The following is a 21,790-nucleotide window of genomic DNA, read 5'->3' as shown; positions in this document are numbered from 1 at the left end:
TAATCTCAAATTATACCGAACTCAACTACATTGAAAACGGATATGTCAAGTCAGTGGCCATACGTCAGTGTCAGTGGCCATACTTGTCAGTGGACATACGTACATCAGTGGCAGGCTGTGTCATGGGTTCTGCCAGTAACCTATCTAGACTAGCTGAGTCAGTTGGTATTATTAGGCAATGAAAGACATATTGGGTTCATCCCAACAAGAGCAGTATGTTCTAATGAACTGTATTTATTTCATTAAGGCTCATAAGAAAATTATTAAAATAGTGATTCGCTAGTGAAATGTATTTGAGTAACTACAAATGTATCTCCTTGGATACAGCTATTTATAACTCACTAATTTTGAAAATTATCAAGCCAAGTGTCTGATATCTCGATAAAGACAATTAAATTAGACTTTGATCGTCAGAGGACATGATAGGAGGAGACAGCAACAGAGACAACAGGACTCCAAGAGTAGAGCCAATGGGGTGCTCAGAAGAGTGGGATGAAGACGTCAAAGAGAAACACCATTATGCTGACGCAGTCTCATGTTGTCTCTGAGGAGAAGCATGATATACTTGTTGGAGAGACAGCAGCTGGAGAGACAGCAGCCGGCCCGAACGGACAACTGAGTTTTGAATTGAAGCATTTTCTCAGTCACTTGATTTATTTGACTAAATGAAATAAAAAGCAATAGTTTAGGACAGTGTATCTCATACCATTTGACTTACAATGAAAGACTAACTGCCTCTCTATGGTCTTATTTAACTGAACTCATTTAACTGAACTGAATCCAGCCTGTCTCCCATCCACTGCCATCCTGCATACATCAACTACTGTGGGGCTACGGTTAGAGTAAGGGTTAGGGTTAGAACTAGGGTTAGGATTAGGGTTAGAGCTAGGGATAGGATTACAGTGGTTCCTGAACTGTGGTTTGTAGCTGATACTGTTTGAGTTAGGGTTGTGGGGCGGCTGTGGCGCAGGAGGTAGAGTCGCCGTCTAATGATCACAAGGTTGGCAGATCAGCAGTTCGAGCCCCGGCTGGCCACATGTCGAAGTGTCCTTGGGGAAGACACTGAACCCCAAAATTGCTCCCAGTGAGCGGGCCAGCGCCTTCCATGGCAGCTTGCCACCATTGGTGTGTGAATGCATGGGTGAATGAGAGGCTGTTGTAAAGTGCTTTGGAGCAGCAAAAATGGTGCTATATAAGTGCAGTCCATTTACCATTTGAGTTACAGTCAAGGACTGGCTGCCTCTATAAAACCTTTTTCACTGGAATCTACAAAAAATATATGGTGCCTATCTTCCATCCATTACCACCCTGCATAGATCTACCATATTTCACACATGATTCAGAGGAACCTGTAACCTAACCTGTAATCAATCACTCTGAAAGTGTAGGTCTACTGCTTAACGTGTTAACAACATGATAATAACACGATAACATGGAATCAAAATCTAAAAAGATTAATCAAAGCAAGGTAATGCTAAATCATTTCTGCCATCTACTGGCCATTTCAGTCAATCACATAACAGAGTTATCAATGATCACCACTTCCAAATAATATGCATTTCATTTACAAAGTACAAGCTTTTTCTTCCCCTCTCTCTCTAATGAAATGTGAGATACAAGGACAGTTGGAACACATACAGCTGTAATGACATTCTTTAACATAAATAGAATTTCCACAGTTTAGGAAAAAACAAAATTTCTCTAAAAAAGCATAGGTTGTATTTGAATCCATAGATAAGGGATGCGATTGAGGAATTATCCGTACTATTATCTTTCAATAGGTACCCACTCAAAAAGGTCTAGGAGTTAGTTTGATCACTTTACTCAGCTGATACACTTGACCACAGTTGGCTGCAGATTGTTACATTGTAACTACGGAACACAGGATGTGGAGTTGAAAGGGAGAAGGCGGAGATCTGGAGAGTTGCGGAGAGTAGCAGGAAACATTAGAGAAAAAAAAAATCCCAGCAGAATTACTACGGAATTGTGTCTAATGTTTCAGAAGAACTAAACATCTAAAAGGTAAGTGTGCGGTGGCCACTACAACTCTGTATTCGTTAAGACTTAAATAAATGTGAGTTCAGTCATCCAGGCCCGGCCTGTCCCAGCCACGGAGCCAGGGAGGTTGACTAACCTCGCTCCCCGGAGTGGGCTAACCACACGGGGATCAAACGGGCGTCTCAAACCATGTGCAAGGAAACTTTTAGTCTTTAGTTTTTTTTAAGAATATAGGTACATTTTTAGTGTACTTTTTGATTATTCCTCAAAAACTAGACAGGTACTTGTTTTATTAAGAAGTTTTTATTCTGTAGGCCAGAAAGTAATAATCAATGTAGGCTAAATCTAGTGGTCCGAAACAGATCAAGTCATTGGAAGATTTCCTAGGCTATAGCACATAGACATACTATGTACTATTATTCATACTATGGGAAGGTTATATCGTCCTCTACAAATGAAATATGTTGACTAATATGTTACAGCACTGTAACAGCCATAGGCTATGCATGTAGTTGTAAACATGCCTTGGTGTTGACAGATACAACGTATAACATAGCCTGCAGTAAACAACTGTACATGCTACAATGTAACTAGTGATATCTTGCACAGTCCATGTTGTTAATGTGTTATAAATAAAGCAATGATACTTAATGCATAACTTATTACCGTTACTAATTAACTTTATTGTAGATTAGTGAAAATGTCGGTGAATAATATGAAACCAATCTCATTATGATTGCCTGTTGATAGGTCTCTCATCAATTCAGTAGCCTATTGTTGATCAACTTGTTTAAGGTCCTATGGAGAGCATGACATTTTTTTTTTTTTTTTAAGAAACCAACACTATAGATAGCAACTGTACATCCACAAGAGAAGTGGTGCATTTATTTGCTCAGACCAGTTAAAACAAACGATATTCAATGCAAACTACATACATTCTAGCAAATAAAAAATATTTTGGGTTTACTGAACAAAATATCCTGTTTCATGATGACATGGACAGTGAATGACACTAGCCTACCTGCGTGAGAGAGCTTGCTTAAACCAGACACTCTTGCGGCTACATTCCAGACTTCACAAGAGACGCGAAGCCTGTATCAACAAGATGAAGTTGCACACTATTAAATTACTCTTCAATTCAATAGAAATCTATTTGCCTCTGTGTTTCTCTTACATTGAGTCCCACCTCTGCAGAAGAGGATTATCCGATTTGATTTTGACTGACTTTTCCTAGTAATAATAACCCACTCACCTTTTTATGCCTTAGATAGAACATACCCCAGTCTAAAGTTGTCATCTTCATATGAAACACAGTGATATGATTCACATTGACATACAATGTAATTTCTAGGACTTGGGACTTCCGAATTTGAGGCACATGCTGATTGAGTGGAAGCTGTCGGGAATGTGTCACCTGCTGCTACCCCTGCCGTCTCCACGGAGATGACCCCCGACAAAGAGGAATGTGGATGAAATGTGAGCCAGCGTCCAACATTTAGGCATATTTACGCTGAACCAAAAAGCTGTTACATACAAAGATATTAGCAACCGACTGGTCCTCTACCCACCTGTCACCATGGTGATGCCAGGACTGGTTTGGGTGTGCTTGGCACTGATTGGGGCAAGATGCTGCCATGCCCACAGTCTGTTCACCTGTGAACCTATCAAAGTCCATCGTTGCCTTGGGATGCCCTACAACATGACCTTCTTCCCCAACATGATGGAGCACTACGACCAGGATATAGCAGCCAGCAGAATGGAGGTAGGTCCTCGGATCGATAACAACCTGCTCTTCTTTTAAGCACAAAACCTTTTAGTTGTCTGTTTCTTCTGCAGTCATTTCTCTCTGTTTGCTAGCATGAGGGAAAATAAATCAATAATGCATACAGTGTTATCTCAACAAAAATAAACTCTGTCATATCATTTTAATGCTGAACATATTTGGTGTTACACCAGTTGACGTTATTCAAACTCGGTTGTAACTATATTAGTTGTACTCCCTACTGTAGGATGTGCAGTAGATAAACTCACTAATTTGGAAAATTAGGTATGGTATCAAGCCTAGACAAGTGTCTGATATCTCGATAAAGACAATTAAATTAGACTTTGATAGTCAGAGGACATGATAGGAGGAGACAGCAACAGAGACAACAGGACTCCAAGAGTAGAGCCAATGGGGTGCTCAGAAGAGTGGGATGAAGACGTCAAAGAGAAACACCATTATGCTGACGCAGTCTCATGTTGTCTCTGAGGAGAAGCATGATATACTTGTTGGAGAGACAGCAGCCGGCCCGAACGGACAACTGAGTTTTGAATTGAAGCATTTTCTCAGTCACTTGATTTATTTGACTAAATGAAATAAAAAGAAACAACTTTGTTTCTTGTGAAGAGTAACGTGCCCTAGCATTCCAAAAGGGTTACCATCCATCCCACTGTCGCTCGCTGTAGTGTTTGGTTACATGATGCAGTAAAGTGTGGAACAGTGATACGCTGCAAGGCTCTTTGTGTGCGATCTGGCAGAGGTGCGCTTCTTATTTCAGGGCAACCCCAGCCACAGGGAGGTTTGGCTACTTTGTTGTGTGGGCCCTTTGATTTAGGGAGGAAGGGGAGGTGACACACCCAGTCACACACAAAGGCTAGCGTGCATTCCACACTGTACTCTCTCTCTCTCTCTCTCTCTCTCTCTCTCTCTCTCTCTCTCTCTCTCTCTCTCTCTCTCTCTCTCTCTCTCTCTCTCTCTCAAACACTCTACCTTACTCTACCTTTCTCTTCCTCTCTCAATCTATGTCACGGTTTACTTCAAAGGTTGTAACCTTCTCTGACATTGTTTTGTCCTTCAGGTGATACTTTACACCTTTTGGAAAGTCTAGGCCTACTATGACTTACTGTAGGCTTTATGAACTTGACTTTTCCAATAATTAGGCTTCTTCTCTTGTGCTGTCCTGTGTTGAGGGTTTTTCAACACGATTTTCCGGTGGACTATCCTTTTCCTCTATGGGCTTTGTCCTTGTGCTTACACTGTGCCTCGATTCCATTAGTGTTGGCAGCTTTTCAAATACTGTATGGAAACATTGATAGACATATATGACGGTGTGTGTGTGTGTGTGTGTGTGTGTGTGTGTGTGTGTGTGTGTGTGTGAGTGTGAGTGTGAGTGTGTGTGTGTGTGTGTGTGTGTGTGTGTGTGTTTGTGTCTGTGTATTTGTGTCTGTGTGTATCGTGTCTGTATGTACGTATGTATGTATGTATGTGTGTGTGTGTGTGTGTGTGTGTGTATATATATATATATATATATATCATATTTCTGTTTCAAATGCATCCATTGCATTTTCAGGTTATACTATTTTATTACTTGAGTGTTCTGTCTTATATTTAGGGACCTTGAGTTGCAGTTCACCCCACAGGGTTCAATGGTCTTTCAATGAGAACATGGACCAGTGCTCAGATCCCACGGGTACAGAATATGTGTTCATATTTACAGTGGCTCCACACACAAAAAAGAAAAGAACTGGCAAATTGTAGAGTAAGAAGAGCTCATTGAGATGGAGCTTTGGACCTCCACAGGAGTGAAACAAGGACGCTTACAGTCAGTGAGCGAGTTGCCCAAGCCCCATCTAGGTTTGGGCAGCTGCCAAACTGGAGCTGAGGCAAGAGAGAGAGACAACATTGAATGGTGGGGTTGTTCGATTGGGCCTGTGTTGATTGTAGGAGTGCTGGGTTGGTAATGTAGCTTATACAGTGTAAACCTAAGCAGGATTTACTGCAGGCATAGTTCTGCATTACTGCATTTGTAAGACAAACAAGAACGTTTGATAACAGTAAGCTACATCTTATCTACACCAAGTGGCCCTTGGATTAAAATGTCCACATGATTACATATGCAATTGTTGAGAGAAACACTATCATTGTTTTGGTAATGGCTTGTGTACTTTTTGATGGTATCTTGAGCTTTTGCAGTCGGTACTGAAAGAAGTTTATTTTGACAAACATTATTCAGTGTTATTGAAAGAAATGTAAGAGAAATGACGTTTATATGGTTTGCAGCAGTTGTATTGCTTTGGATATGTGGACTGTAAGGAATATCTACCCTTTACTGCTGTTTATAAATACTACCTTGCACATACCATAGTTTTGCACATTGCACATACTGTACCTCCTTTGATATAGCCAACATTTTATCTGTATACGATACTGTACATATTAGCTACCTTAACAGTACATAGCTCATAAGTAACTACCATACTGCATTTCGTTGTCTGGTACTTGTACTCTGCAATGACAATAAAGTCTATTGTCTTTTTACACTATTTAACCCTTTTCCAATCATGTTTATAATATGTTTTATATATCTAGATGTTTACACAAGGAATTAAAATCTAAAAGGAAAATAAAAAGGAATCAAATCCTTTTAGATAAAGGCTTAGACATCATTTTGTACAGCTAATGGTATTTTCTGGGTTCAGAGCAGTCTCCCCACAGCTCAGTGGAAGGCTCCCTCTTGACTCCTGGGTTGTATGTTTCCAATGGTCATGCAGTCATTTCCTGATGCCCATTCCCACCCCCACTCCTCCTCAAATCTGTTGAAACGGAAGAATATGAGAGCCAGCCTGTGAAAGGCTCCCTTTGTGTGGCACTAGAGCGTTCCAGCCTCTTATGTGCTGTACTGTAGTATTTCTCTATTTCAACCAGGTCATGTGCACTGGAGATCAAAACAACAGTTATTATATGCAGTTATGTTATACATATTCTATTTATGGCTTTGCCCATGGCAAGGGACCTTCACTACGTCACCCTCATCTACTGTAGTAGTGAGTGTGTCAGCAAATGGCAGGTTGACTGGCTTTTACATTTTCTGGATGTATGTTACATTTTCTACAGTATAGATGAAATGAATACTGTTTAAAATAGATTATGAGTTAGGCCTAATATAATGGACTGACTTATATAGCGCCTTATTCCAAAGCGCTTTACAATGGTCTCTCATTCACCCGTTCACACACACATTCACACACCAATGGCAGCAAGCTAGCATGCAAGGCACCAGCCCCTCATTGGGAGCAATTTGGGGTTCAGAGTCTTGCCCAAGGACACGTTGACATGTGGCCAGCCGGGACTGCCGACCTTGCGATAATCAGACAGCTCTCTACCACCAGCTCTCATCCCTACCACCTGCGCCACAGCCGCCCCCACATGACAGTTGTTGTTCCATCCTCACCACTATGATTGGCTTTCACATGAGCCCTCTAGACCTGTACTGCCTTGTCCTGAATGTAGTGAATGGTTGCACATGAGTATGACAGGCCTAACCAGGTGTATCCTCTCCTCTGTCCCTGTAGCCATTTATGCCCCTGGTCAACCTGCGATGCTCTCCAGACGTGCATCACTTCCTGTGCCAGGCCTTTGTCCCAGCATGCTCAGAGGAGACCATGGTGATGCGTCCCTGTCGTGACCTGTGTGAGACGGTGCTGTCTGACTGCAGGAAGGACATCAGCACCTTTGGCATCACCTGGCCCCCGGAGATGCAGTGTGACAGGTAACTGTGCGGGGGTTGATTCTTTTCACACTGGCCCTGATTCACTAGGCATCACCATGGTGCAAAACCCTTGAAGTGAATGAGACCCTGAGTGTTGTACCGAGCCACGTTTCAAAAGACACGTTTCCTAAACAGCCAGTTGGCCTTTCATTATGTATATGTGACAGCAGCTGGTGAAAGCGGGTCCGAAGATTATGATTGGTTTCCGACTTGTTCCTGCTTTCACCAGCTGCTGTCACAAACGGTAATGGAGTGAGCACTTGTACTGTGTATCCAGGGCTCATTAAAAAAGAGATAAAGGTTAAATAAAGTCTAAGAAATGTGCTGTCAAGTCATCGTTTGTATCTTTTTTACCCTTCAGATTGGAAGCTTGCCACAGCTCCCCAGATGGCTCTCCCTTCCAGCCCACCACTCCCAAGACATCTCCATCAGCAAAGAGGGACCTTGGCTTCTGGTGCCCACTGCTGCTGAAGACCAAGCCAGGGCAGGGCTCATCTTTTCTGGGGGCTCAGGACTGTGCCCCCCCTTGCTCCAACATGTACTTCAAGCCCCACGAAGTTGAATTTGCCAAGAACTTCATCGGCGTGTGCTCCATCGTCTGCCTCGGCGCCACGGTCTTCACCTTCCTCACCTTCCTCATCGACGTCAAGAGGTTCCGCTACCCCGAGCGGCCCATCATCTTCTACGCCGTCTGCTACAGCGTCGTCTCCCTCATCTACTTCGTGGGCTTCCTGCTGGGCAACAGTGCGTCCTGCAACAAGGCCTCGCACCCGGCCGCCTTGGACACAGTGGTCCTGGGCTCCCAGAGCAAAGGCTGCACCCTGCTCTTCATGCTGCTCTACTTCTTCTCCACGGCGGGCATCGTGTGGTGGGTCATCCTCACCATCACCTGGTTCCTGGCCGCCGGGCCCAAGTGGAGCTGCGAAGCCATCGAGAAGAAGGCGGTGTGGTTCCACTCAGCGGCCTGGGGGATCCCCGGGGCTCTGACCGTCATGCTGCTGGCCCTCAACAAGGTGGAGGGGGACAACATCAGCGGGGTGTGCTTCGTGGGCCTGTACGACCTGAACGCCCTGCGCTACTTTGTGCTGCTGCCGCTGTGCATAGGGGTCGTCGTGGGTCTCTCCCTGCTGCTGGCCGGCATCATATCGCTCAACCACGTGCGACAGGTCATCCAGCACGACGAGCGCAACCAGGAGAAGCTGAAGAAGTTCATGATCCGCATCGGCGTGTTCAGCGGGCTGTACCTGGTGCCGCTGGTCACCCTGCTGGGCTGCTACATGTACGAGCAGAGCCTCCGCAGCACCTGGGAGAACACCTGGATCAACGACCGCTGTCAGGAGTACAGCATACCCTGCTCACACAAGGTCACGTACCTTCACTCAGCAGGGGAACTGCCATGTGCTTCATATTGAGAAATGTTAGAAATAATCAGCAGATGTTGAGGAAAGTCACCCGGTGTAATGTGATGTATACATGTATCATACACAAGCGTTTTAATGTCTTTAACGTTTTGTTTGTTACAGACCGCACACTCTGGTCACCCAGACCTGTCCCTGTTTTTGATTAAGTACCTGATGACACTGGTGGTAGGGATATCCTCTGTGTTCTGGGTCAGCAGCAAGAAGACGTGCTCAGAATGGGCGTTCTTCTTCAACAGGACTCGAAAGAAAGAGTAAGACACCCCCCACCCCCTCCACGTTCCGGTATTGTATAAAACTTAAGAACATAATAGAGTTACATAAAAACATAATACAGTTGATCAAATATTATTACTGAAGTAATTACAGTGTCATCACAAAAGTATAAGATCTGAGAGGAAATGTTACCGCTCGGAGTTCCATTTCTGTCAGTTGTTCAGTGTGTGTGGAGGTGTCATGGCCCTGTTCTCTGCTCTGCAGCCCCATCACCGAGAGCCGCAGAGTGCTACAGGAGTCGTGTGAGTTCTTCCTCAAACACAACAGCCGTGTCCAGCACAAGAAGAAGCACTACAAGCCCAGCTCCCACAAGCTCAAGGTCATCTCCAAGTCCATGGGCACCAGCACGGGCGCTGCCACCACCACCAGCCACGGCACCTCTGCAGCGGGCAACCATGACGCCCGGGGCCAGGCCTCCCTCTCAGAGGCCCGGGGCTCCTCTGAGGTCTCCGGCAGGGAGCAGCTGGAGAGGGCGGCCTCCAGCCGAGGGTCCAGGCGCGCGGAGCCCCCCGGACAGGCACTGTCTGGGGTGAGAGAGGGGACAGAGAGACGCAGTAAAACGGGCAGCTCCAGCAAGGTCAGCAGTCGCTCTGAAAGCTTCCAGAGGGTCCAAGAAGGAAGGTAAGCCGGAAACTTTCCCACGTTTTTTTTTTAATGAAAGACTTTTTAGTTACCTTTTTAGTTACCTATTATCTTTAAAAATGTTTTCAAAAAGTTGTGTTTGCTGTAACCAACCTTTGGTTTCACTGTTGTTTTTTTCTTTTCTTCAGGATGACGCCGAGAAGTGATTTATCAGAGGCGAGGCAAGTGCACAGTGGACAGCACCCAAGTTTAAGCCACACCCACAGTGGCAGTGCTAAAGGCTCCGCCTCTCACCTGGTTCGCCAGGTCATTGAGGAGAACAGGGACAAAGGCAGCAGCTGCTGAGCCCCAACAAGCAGACGTCCATTCTCCAGCCTTCCACACTGAAGAGGCGGGAAGACACTAGTATGCAATCAACCAACGTCCTGAAAAGCTCCATTAGACTTATCCCCCAGGTGCGGCTACTGTGTACACAGTATCAATCAGCTTCATGCATTCATAAATGACTGGTCGCATAAAGGTGAATGAGGGCACAGACACATGCAGCTCTTCAGGAGCACAGTTGTATTCTCACTGTACAACAACCAATTGTTCTCTGGGATATGGTCTCATGAAACCTGTATACAAACAAAGATATGCTACTGTTTGTTGATTGATATATCAAATGTGTAGAATGTACACTGGCCAATTAACACTATATTTATGTGAACATTCAAATCATCGATCACTGGACTAGTCTCTACACTGGGTTAAAGCGCGTTGAGTAAAACATTGTCAAACAAGTGAATCTAGCTGTGGTAGCTGCTGTTGGTAGCTGTGGTAAACTCACATTTCATGTGCTTGTTAGACAATTCTATCATGACGCAATTAGTAGCATTGGTAGAATAGTCTTTATTATAGGCCCTTTCATAGGGTCATTCACAGTTATGGAGTTTGTTTGTGTACAAAAAAGGAGAAGAAAAAAAGTCAACATGAACCATTGCTCCTCCTAAGATAGTGCTGTACATACAGTACCATGACAACAATTATTCTTACTCTACCAACACACTCTGTGAAATAGTCATCTATTTTCTACATAGTATTTCAATTACATGGTTTATTTCAGTATTTCTAGAAATAGTTACAGTGTATACGTAGCTTTAAAATGTAGCTGATTTTCATCTTTTCAAAATGTGTCATCAATTTCATATCTTGTAGATCTGGATGAAATATAAGCTTTATACTATCTTAATATAAAAAGAACGAGCCTCTATCAACTTCATCGTTTCTTTTAAAGAACCGACAGATGCTTTTCATATGTGACAGAGTCATTCCGTACCTCCAGCCAGATGTGAGGACAGCTGATACAGTATGTGAATCTTGACCTATTTGTTGGATATTCTTCTCAATATAGTCTTCTCATTCTTGAAAGGCGACATTGTAACAGAAAGCAGAGCCTCGGAGTATTCAAAGATGTGCATGTGTTTTGAATCTGAATATTGGAATGTATCTTTCAGTGAGGGGAACATGACCAGAAGGTCTTGCACTCCACAATGAAAGCTGGAAATGTGTGTGCATGGTGTCTACAGTAAATAGGGAATAGATTTTTTGGGGGGGTCCAAAATAAGAGGTTGGGTCTTTGTTCAGGGTTTAAAATTAGCATGCTTGTTAATCCTTCAATTGTACACAGTTTTCTTGCAAATGTCTCTCTAAAATGCTTGTTGGGATTATGTCTTTGAGTAACACACTGTTTGTAAAGAGCATGTAACCATACATATGCGCAGTACTTTGTGTAAGTAGGCCTAATTGCTAAGCCTTCTCAGTGCCTCCCTCTCATTATTGTGTCCTTGTTCAGAACCATTCCTTTACCAAAATCTGATTATTTTATTATGTCACAAGACAAAGAAAAAGGGAATTGCTTGTCTTGCTTCCACTGTTCATACATACACAAGTTCTGTACTCATTCCTGATGGCATAATGGTTAAGGATTTGTTTAGGATCATTGTAGATTTTTAAATTACACTTTTAAAAATGCCTAAGAGGCAACATTCTGTGACTTTTTGTAGTGTTATGTATGTATTTGATACATTTTATATGGATTCCATTTCTTTTTGATAAAATATTCTTGAATAAAATAAACTGCATTACAGTGTGTCTTATTTTATTAGGCTAATGAATTAAGCATCATTTAGTCTGCATTTACTAGTCTTTTCCAATCAATGTTGCCTTGTTTGCGTCTGAAGTAGACATGATATATTGCTATTTCATGGGTGGTCTATTTTTTTAAAGAAACTTTCAGCGCAAAGCAGCAACGCAATCCCATTTGAGAACACATTTGAGGCAGCCTGCCCCACGCCTTCCACTTCCCCAGCTGCTGTATTTAAGATACTGTCCGGAGTCTGCAGTGCGTCTGACGGAGGTCCACAGGAGGTGAATGAACATGGGACCTCTTCCAGCGCACATGCTGATCCTCACCTGCGTGATTCTACCACTTCATGGGATAGATAAAGTGAGAAACAGAGGACTTCGCCAGAAAGATGCTGAATTCGAGAAGGTGAGAGTCAGTGAATCCGGGAATAAGACGTCTCAATAATTTGTCACAAAGCAGAACAAAGCAATAATAGCGTCGTTTTTTTTATTTTAAGTATGTTTTTTCTTCTTAAAGAAATTGAGAGCCACAGTAGGCTATACAGTAAATTGTTAAATAGTGATAAAAACGTTTACATTTAGTTTGTATCTCTTCTGAACGTTTTTTATTTTTTTTATTTTTTATGTGATTAATACTTAAATTAAATCAAATTATTTAATAACATCTGAATTCTAAGGACTGAATGTCAGTTATCAGTGACACTCAAAAGGATTTTTCTATATATCGAGGTTACATGTTAGACATTATAACTTACACGTTATGCATAATTGATGCAGACAGAAAGTTGGCCAAGATCCAGCATACAGACTTAAAAAAAAGAAAAAAGATTTCCAGACAGTCAGAAAGTCATGAGGGGTCTGGCAAGTTCATTGTTTGTCCAAGATCTGTCTGTTCTGTAAGAGGAAAGAGGCTGTCTGTTTAAAAATATATAGTTTAGATCTGATCAGTGACTTGTAATAACTTAGCAGTGTGGTTGTGAACTATATTGATGAACAGCATTTTATGTCACCATCTAGTGCACTGGAAACGATGCAGACAAACCAAACTGCACCAACCACTCTGACGATGCAAGATCCTCTTATTTAAACATGGTAATATCTCATCCTTTCCAGAGCCTTAGAGCCTTTTTCCTCTTTCCTCACACTGACTGTATGCACGTTGTGTATGCCTATCAGTGTAGTTTAGCTTGCTCTGACTCTTGCTTGAATCACAACACAGTCTAAAGTAACAATAGCAGCTTGTCTCCCTGGTGTTGCAGAAGTGGTCTGCTTTGTCTCTGTGTGTTCAGTTTGTTCAGCACTTTATGAACTAGCATGGACGTTAATAGAAAACTCAGCTCTGTGGCTGAGAGGACAGAGGCTCCATTCATTACTTTGAATCGTCTCCAAAACCAAAATCAAGCCCTTGTAAACATTTCAGACATTCCCTCATCTTTGTGAATTGCTAGTCCGACACTGGCATTGGATTACGATAATGTAAGTACAGTACACATCTATAAATAGCTGCAGAGCCTTTTCTCCATTGTGTTACCAATACTCCTACTTTGGGCCATGACTAAAATGACCTAATAAGGAAATCTCTAGACCTATGATATAGTCATAGCGTTACAGCCTATCCATTTGCCAACATGAGCTTTAGATTCCTCAGCTCTTGCTAGATGAGCTATGATGTAAGCCCGCCCCAGTACTCCCCCCAGGCCAGACCCTCAGGTGGCTCCATGGTCACTTAATGACAAAAACACACATGACATCCTTACTATCCCATTTGTGTCTCGACAGCTGAGACTGAAATACTGTAATTCCAAACCCCGTATTCGAAACAGATTTGATGTTTGCATTCCTGAAAACTACTCCCTCAAATAGATGTGATTGGAATAATTATAATGTCTCCTTTTCCCCCAGACACTCAAGTTAGAACACCCACTTGAAGTAGCCAGTATAATGTAAACGTTCTCTCTTGTTATTTCTTGCAGACTCACTGCTTTGCCTTTTGGCCATGGGCCATAAACTACAGCTGTCTGCCTGACAAAAAGCTGCCATTTTGTCACTTTTGAATCCTTTTAGTCAATGTTCATCTGAGAACAAGGTTGCATTACTCATACAGATAAAAGCGTGTCTTCAAAGAGTATCTCAAGGGAGTAATGTAGGGAGTAATGTATTGGTGTAAGCCACGGATATGTTTATACACAGTGCAGCAAACTCATTCTTTACAATTAATTGATGTCCTTACAATTAGCCCCCCATGCTACTATACATGCAGCAAGTGTTATCATAAAGTTGCACATTCTTACACTGTATCTAAGCATGAGGGTCAAGTGAGTCATTTTTTTGACTAGTCAGTAGTTATTTTGGATCAACATTTTTTTCCTACTAAGTGTGTGGCATGGTTCCTTTGGCATGGTAGCCTATGCTTGAGTCACTCTGAGTAAGAGGCAGCATCTGTTTAAACAACGTTGGACACTTGGACAGTTGGACAGTGAATCATGTGGAACTGTCTGTGAGTGCTGTGTGACTACAGAGACAGACTTAACACATTTAGACTGTGGATTCCTGATTAGTTCATGCTCACTTGGCCTGTCTCACTTGACTGGTCACATGCTGTTAGACACGCTCTAAATCAGTGTGTTTTACTCAGCATCTGGTTTTGCACCTAGTCAATTGAGTCCACAGCACTGGAAGTCTTTACATCTAACTACCTATTTGTCTTAGAGGATATGTATATGCACGAGTCCCTGTCATGGTTAGATGGAGAGTTGGTAGTTAGAATCATGATTTCATATCAAAATAATCATTGAGTGAAAGGTGGATTTCTCCTGAATATTCTCTGCAGAATGAACCCAATAAGACCTGATTATTCCAATGAGCTGTCGAAGAATCTGAAGTAGGATGTAAAGTGAATAATTTTCCACTTTGGAGAGCCTGTGGGTATGGTTGGACCGTTCTCACTCTGTGTCTCTTGTTTTCCAGTACAACAGCTGCCCACAGGGTCCGGCCGGCACGCCTGGCAGAGAGGGCAACCCTGGCAGCAACGGCATCCCTGGCACACCTGGCATCCCGGGACGCGATGGCCAAAGGGGGGAGAAAGGCGAGTGCGTGAGTGAGATCTTTGAGGAGCCATGGAGACCGAATTACAAGCAGTGTGCCTGGAACTCCCTGAACTATGGAATCGACTTGGGCAAAATCGCTGTAAGTGACCCTGATTCTGTTCAACTGACACAATCTGAGGTACTGAAAGTGTCTTTCAAATAAATGTCATTGTAATGCAATGCAATGAATATAGTGGAAGAAGTTCATTAATTAAAGCACTTGAAAGCAATTACTGTGTGAGGGCTTTTCTTTCCGTTTTGTTGCAGGCTGTTCTTTCTTTATTGGAGTACATTGCAGTACATTGAAACAATCCCACTGACCACCAATTTTGCACAGACGATCAAACAAACTACATTGAAGCCATACCACTCTATGTAGCTGGTTAGATTTGGAAAGAAGCATCACATAATCTTCACAGTGCCATGTTGTTTACCCCCCTCTCCTGTCTTCCACCATAGGACTGCACATTCACCAAGCTGCGTTCTGACAGTGCCCTGCGTGTGCTGTTCAGTGGCTCACTCAGGCTGAAGTGTAAGACGGCCTGCTGCCAGCGCTGGTACTTCACCTTTAACGGAGCTGAGTGTACAGGACCCCTCCCAGTCGAGTCTATCATCTACCTGGACCAAGGCAGCCCCGAGCTCAACTCAACCATTAACATACACAGAACATCATCTGGTAAGCCCAACACAGACAGAGTAACCGAGTGAAGACACTCTGGCTAGTGGTCTTTGTTGTAATTGGTGGGTTGGTTTCAGCATTGGTCAGATTTATGTAATCCCAAGTCTGCTTTTAGTCATACTGTTGGCATTTGTTGTAGGCGGTTGGTGTTTGCTCTGAATAAAAAGACAAGAATGATTTCCCAATGATCTATCTTGGTTTTCAATGTGTTTAATGTACTGCAGCATTAACACAGAGAAACTTGAAAAGCATGCATGTTCAACGAACCCTTCCCGAGCTGAAACTTGATCCTCCATTTTATCACTAAGCATTATGGACAACAACAGGTGTCTTCACTGCTTGTAAACAAAATTTGAGCAACAATAAACTGTTTTATATATAACTTTTATATAATACAGTTTTGGGCTGAAATTAAGAGATTTTAAACATTAAACCTTTTCATCCCCCACAATTATTATTATTATTGAACTCTTGACATTGTCGTATATATACAGTGGTGAAAAACATTTGAGAATGATATTTGTCTGAATCTGGGCAGTTCATCAGCGTGGTATAACAAAACAATGCAATAAACTGCCTGTTCCTTGCCACGCAGTGGGTGATCACTTTGAGCTGTGTTGTTAAAAATAACTTTGACCTATTTTCTCCTCTCTTATTGGACCAGTTGAAGGCCTCTGTGAAGGGATCAAGGCGGGGTTGGTGGACGTGGCTATTTGGGTGGGGACCTGTGCTGACTACCCAAAAGGGGACGCCTCCACTGGGTGGAACTCTGTCTCCAGGGTGATCATAGAAGAGCTGCCTAAATGAAGCCCTCTCTTTAAGTGGTAGGACCCACATCTGACACTGGGCTCTGGTTATCACTTAGGATAGCTATCTAAAGCAGAGAACAGTATCATTAATGTTGACTAATGTTTGTACTGTAAAACAGAAAGGTCAAACTACTGTGTACAGGATTGGTACTCTGGCAACCTGAGATTCTATAGACTGTATTTCTGCCCTATGAAGGGTTGCCTGTTGGTCCAGCCGTGGATAATGTCCAACTCTAGTAATGCAATGAGATTCTGCCCACACTTCTACTTTGCTGTGCATATAACCTTTTTTATGGATTACTGTCAATAAAGTAATATTTTGTACAAATACAATATCATTCAGCATTGTGTTATTCATTGTGCACACTGTAAAACCGTATTCTCTCCACTATGTTGTACATTTCGTCAGAGAACAAGATTTTTGCGTCACATGATAAAAGAAAAAAAAGAAAACCCTATGTTGGACATAAGAAGAAGAAGAAATGACAGAAATACAGTACAGCAGATAACTTGAATCGGTAGTTAAAAACAAAGTAAATATTCAAAAGAACTGTTGCAGAAGAGATTATTTTACAGACAATTATGCGTACATGAAGTGAAATGATATTATTACTTAGACAATGACAATTACATTGACAATGCATTGAAGTTTCTCTATTGAAATTAAGGCCACAGCATGTTGAACAGTCAGTGCAATCGGTCCTTTGTCTTCTCAATTCATACATGTTCATCCACATAAAGGTTGACATGCACCATAGCAATAAATTACAAATAAAATAACTAAAACACCCTCAATCTGCAGCCATCACACATGCACATGTTCAGTCCCCCTGAGAACAAAATGAATGCTGATGCATCTTAGTCATTACATGAGAGGGAACATTCTGCACCGGAAGAACAGCCGTCAGCCAACTCATAGATGATTGTCAAAGCAAAAACAGATAAATATCTGACTCTTTTCATGTCAACATGAAACAGATGTGTTGTCCACAAGTCAGTATTCCTATCACAGCATTTAAGAATGACTACAACCACAGCAGCAGCCTCCAAGAATTGTTCCGTTTTGCTTTGATGTTTCACACCACATCCTGTGTCCTCAGAGACGACTGTGATGCGTGATCCAGGAAAGAGACAGAAATACCTTTTTCAATAGCGATCTGCACACTGTCATCAGCAACACATCTCACTGAGAATCCCGAACCTCAATGCATAAGCACTGTATCGAGGACTCCCGGTCCTACACGTTGGTAGTAACATCTTCTTCCACTACGTTCTTTTGGAGTCCCAGTTCTGTTGTCTCTTCTGGCACCAGAGGTGCAGGTGTCATGTTGGATCTCCTCTCCTGGGACAGTTGGCTCTCTCGGGGCCACACACACACACCGTCCCCCACCTCCCTTCTCTGTTCTCCTGCCATGGTCGTCCCTCCAGCCTTCATTGGTTTTGCCCGAGCAGACAGCGGGAGACGTTCTCGTACACCACGAAGGTGATGCAGCAGGCCGGGGTGACACGGACCAGGTTGGGCACCATGCCTTTGTAGAACCCAAACACACCCTCGTTCCTGGGAAAGAGTGGACAGAAACACTGCTCGTCACTTTTTACAGAGTGAAGTCATCTTCCCCTTTCCCCTAATCCTAAAGAGAAATTGAAAATGACGGCCAACATCTTTGTGGCTTGTAATATTATGTAACTGAGCTGACCCACTGAACACCTCCAGATAACAGTAATGACTGGTGATGTTGTTTAGCTGTAAACTATAAACTATAAAAGGTTAGGGTTAGGTTAATGATTAACAAAAGAAGTTTCGGTCAAATATTTTCAGAATCTCTGTATGGAAATGAACAACATGGGTTTACCTCCATGTCCTCCTGACAACATCCACCACGCCATTGTACTTATTGTGCTGGTCCTGCAGGCGGGCGCGGACTACCTGGTACGGGTATGTTGTAGCCACGGCAAATGTTTTGGATAAAGCTGCCATGGTGATGTACTCAAATGTGTTCTGTTGGGAGAGGGAGAGAGGAAGAGGTTAATTCATTTAGTTACTTTTTCACGAGTCTGACGTAGCTCTGTCAGTACAAACTCTCAATTGTGGCTTGTGTTTATGAGTGGTTTTAAGATGTGATATGCATATGGTTTGAGTTAATAAAACTAGGAACACATTTACAGTATTCCCGCCGAATTAGAGGGTAATTTTTCTTCACTCAGCACTCACCAGTTTCGCTTCTGAAGGCATTTTCTTGTATTTGTTGTAGTCCCTCTTGAGCTCCTCATAGGCCATAAACTGCAGCGCCCCGTGAGACGTGCCAAACAGGCCAGGAACAAACCCCTAGAGGATTATGGACTGTGTTATTTATGTGTATCTGACCAACGCCTTCATTTAGTTCCAATATCAATGGTACGGCCATGAATATGTTTACACGACCAAGGGAAATCTTTGTTACTTGCACAGTATGCTTTACTGAAATCAATGAGAGGGAGAAATGAATCCCCCTAGTGGTGGTCCACAAAACATGCATTAAGAACCATACAATCTAATACCATTAACTCATTTAAGACCCTGAGGAACCTTATAGGTTTTTCCTCACAAACACATTGGGTAGAGAGATTATCATGTTTATTCATGTGTATGTGATATACAATTGGCCAGTAAATGTAACAATAATGTCACAACAGCATTTCTACATTGCTTCAATGTTTGTGGGCGTACTTGGAACATTAAACCAGGATTCAAGCCTTTGTTTATTCACCGACATATGGCTGTGACTTGGTAGCAGAGGCCCCAAGCTCCCATCAAACTGTAACTATCCTGCATCCAGATGACAGACGTTGTTGTATACTAAGCCTCACCCGGTATAACCCTGGTACTCCCTCATAGCGGTAGATCTTCACGAGTGCATCCACCATTCCCTTATAGTGCTTCCTGGTGGGATCAGCATTGTACTGCAGGACCAGCTGAGTCTTGGTAACCCAGATTGGGTTTGTTAAGGTGAGCGTCAATATACCTTAAGAAACAAACAGAGGTACGTTACTGAGGCAGCAATTTGTGTGACATACAATCTCTTTAAGCCTGTTGCTAACATTGTGGGAACACTTAAACCGATAATAACTTTGAAAACACTACTGCAAAGTGAAAGGGAGGACTACTTGAGAGATTTGAGTTCAGTTGACAAAGAAGCCGCTCACATCACTAAATGGAGGGTTTGGTGTTGGTCACAAGTTTGGTGTTGGTCACAAGAGCCTTATCTTGTTAAGCTTTATTGATGTCAGCTGAGGTAAATTATGCAGTCAGTGTTCCTATTTCCTTTACCATTCTTTATCAATGTTGTGACTTATAGGTTTCCATTGGACTCTCTAGCATGATTTAAGACAAATATTTTATCATATGAATGTATAAAGATAACAATAAAGAAAAAGTCCGAAAATATATCATGAGCCAACTTCATGAAAGGAGTGTTTTGACTCTCCAAGTGGTTGTTGTGGACATTGCATTAGTGTGTCCTTGAGGTGCCCAACCTCCATCAGTGTGTCCATGAGCTCCGGATAGAGGCAGAACTAACCTGCTTCGGCTGCGGAAAACAGGTGTTCTGTTGCAGTTAGTTCAGTCTCACGACCTTCCTTAGTGTATTCCTTGATTGCATTGTAGCTGTGGGCGAGATGAAACAGCACATTATACACGTCATAGGACACACACGAGGGCTCTGATTGGGAATATTATAATGTACGAGTGTTACTGATGACTTCATTCATTAACACCTATAGAATGCAAATAAAGGACAGTTGTAGCCAAAGGGTTCTACAGGCTTCTGGTTGATATACAGACTTCAGACCAAATCAACTTATGCATCATGCTGTGTCCTATACATGCTGTCATATACATGCAGTCATATGTCATATACATACAAGAAGAAATAGAGGCCCCATGATGCTCCTGCGCCCCAGATGTTGGGGGTCACTCCTTGGTAGAGTCCACGGACACCTTCCTGGCGCCAGATGCTTCTCAAACAATGGAGCATTCCGTTGTATTTGGGCCTCAACTCCAGTCCATCACTTACTGCAACCAAAAAGGGAGAACACTGTCAGTCACCATAATGTCACCTCAAATTACACCTCTGTCACCATGTGCTTGTGCTTTAACCCATGTGCCTAGTAGTAGCACATGTCCCACCTGTTCCAAGACAGGTTAGCAGCAACTACTTAGTGTAATCAGCCCTCCATAGCATCACCATCACCATCATCATCAAATTGCAATGGCTAACTTAAAACTTTACATATTTATAATTTCAGGATCAAATAGCCACCTACCTGCAAGCCTGATTTTGACAAGATCAAGAGGGTGTAAAACCAATGTTGACACCACTCCTCCACTGAGCCCTGCGGCCAGATTCTCAAATTTGACATGGCTGAAGACCTTCTGGATGTGTCCCGCTATAGAGACCCCAGGTGTGCGGGGGTCCGAGGGGGCTGGGGGTCCCTGGTCTGAACCCTGGTCTGGAGCAGGACTCATGTTTACCTGGCTGGGCTGTTGTCAAATGTGTTTACCCAGTACCAAAGGTCTTATTCAACACCAACAACAGCATTCAGACGGTATTAACTGTTAAAACGTCATTCCGTAATCCGACAGGCACGTTTGACCTCCTCATGTTCAGACATTTTCAGTGCAGCACGTTTTTGTCATGTCCAGCCCTGCGCGACCTTTCCAGTTGACACTAGTTCAGTCCCAATACATTTGAGGAAATACCGGTATGACGCAATTCGGAAGACTGTGTGTCCCACAATGCAACTGTAAACTATTCCACATCACCACTAGATGGCAGTCTATACTCAACTGTAAACTATTCCACATCACCACTAGATGGCAGTCTATACTCAACTGAAAACTATTCCACATCACCACTAGATGGCAGTCTATACTCAACTGTAAACTATTCCACATCACCACTAGATGGCAGTCTATACTCAACTGAAAACTATTCCACATCACCACTAGATGGCAGTCTATACTCAACTGAAACTATTCCACATCACCACTAGATGGCAGCCTATACTCAACTGTAAACTATTCCACATCACCACTAGATGGCAGCCTATACTCAACTGTAAACTATTCCACATCACCACTAGATGGCAGTGTATACTCAAACGCTTCGACCTCTCCTCCCAGTATCAGCTGTAGTCAAAGAAGAAGAAGAAGAAGAAGAAGCGCCACGTGACGTCGTACACCCTGACATAAACACATGGCCGCACGTTGAGTTTTTTTTTTTTTTAAACTAGAGAAATAAAAACC

The 21,790-nt window shown here is 42.8% G+C and overlaps 3 protein-coding genes across 3 annotated transcripts; 2 read left to right on the top strand and 1 right to left on the bottom strand.

The window, feature by feature from the left end:
* The first annotated feature begins 1,903 nt into the window (after positions 1 to 1,903).
* fzd6 (frizzled class receptor 6) lies at positions 1,904 to 10,560 on the top strand. Its single transcript, XM_080540015.1, has 7 exons — positions 1,904 to 2,022; positions 3,350 to 3,760; positions 7,333 to 7,529; positions 7,891 to 8,893; positions 9,053 to 9,201; positions 9,428 to 9,844; positions 9,994 to 10,560. Exons 2-7 carry the CDS (start codon positions 3,575 to 3,577, stop codon positions 10,148 to 10,150), a joined length of 2,109 nt encoding a protein of 702 aa, XP_080396141.1. The 5' UTR covers positions 1,904 to 2,022; positions 3,350 to 3,574; the 3' UTR covers positions 10,151 to 10,560.
* A 1,658-nt stretch (positions 10,561 to 12,218) lies between these two features.
* Positions 12,219 to 16,528, top strand: LOC308165904 (collagen triple helix repeat-containing protein 1-like; the record flags this gene model as incomplete). The annotated part of the gene is made up of 4 exons (XM_080540089.1): positions 12,219 to 12,338; positions 14,900 to 15,118; positions 15,478 to 15,694; positions 16,362 to 16,528. The coding sequence occupies 4 exons, from the start codon at positions 12,219 to 12,221 to the stop codon at positions 16,502 to 16,504; spliced, it is 699 nt and encodes a 232-aa protein (XP_080396215.1). The 3' UTR covers positions 16,505 to 16,528.
* A 1,377-nt stretch (positions 16,529 to 17,905) lies between these two features.
* On the bottom strand, positions 17,906 to 21,160 carry LOC308165902 (solute carrier family 25 member 32-like). Its single transcript, XM_080540086.1, has 7 exons — positions 20,809 to 21,160; positions 20,407 to 20,557; positions 20,064 to 20,149; positions 19,354 to 19,508; positions 18,719 to 18,832; positions 18,360 to 18,505; positions 17,906 to 18,064 (listed from the first exon to the last, which is right to left on the bottom strand). Exons 1-7 carry the CDS (start codon positions 21,008 to 21,010, stop codon positions 17,938 to 17,940), a joined length of 981 nt encoding a protein of 326 aa, XP_080396212.1. The 5' UTR covers positions 21,011 to 21,160; the 3' UTR covers positions 17,906 to 17,937.
* Positions 21,161 to 21,790: the final 630 nt, after the last annotated feature.

The sequence above is a fragment of the Nansenia antarctica genome, assembly GCF_963989245.1.
Source record: "Nansenia antarctica genome assembly, chromosome: 10".
Lineage (NCBI taxonomy): Eukaryota > Metazoa > Chordata > Actinopteri > Argentiniformes > Microstomatidae > Nansenia > Nansenia antarctica.
Note: the sequence above shows the minus strand (reverse complement) of the source record. Positions and strands in the feature narration are given on the sequence as shown.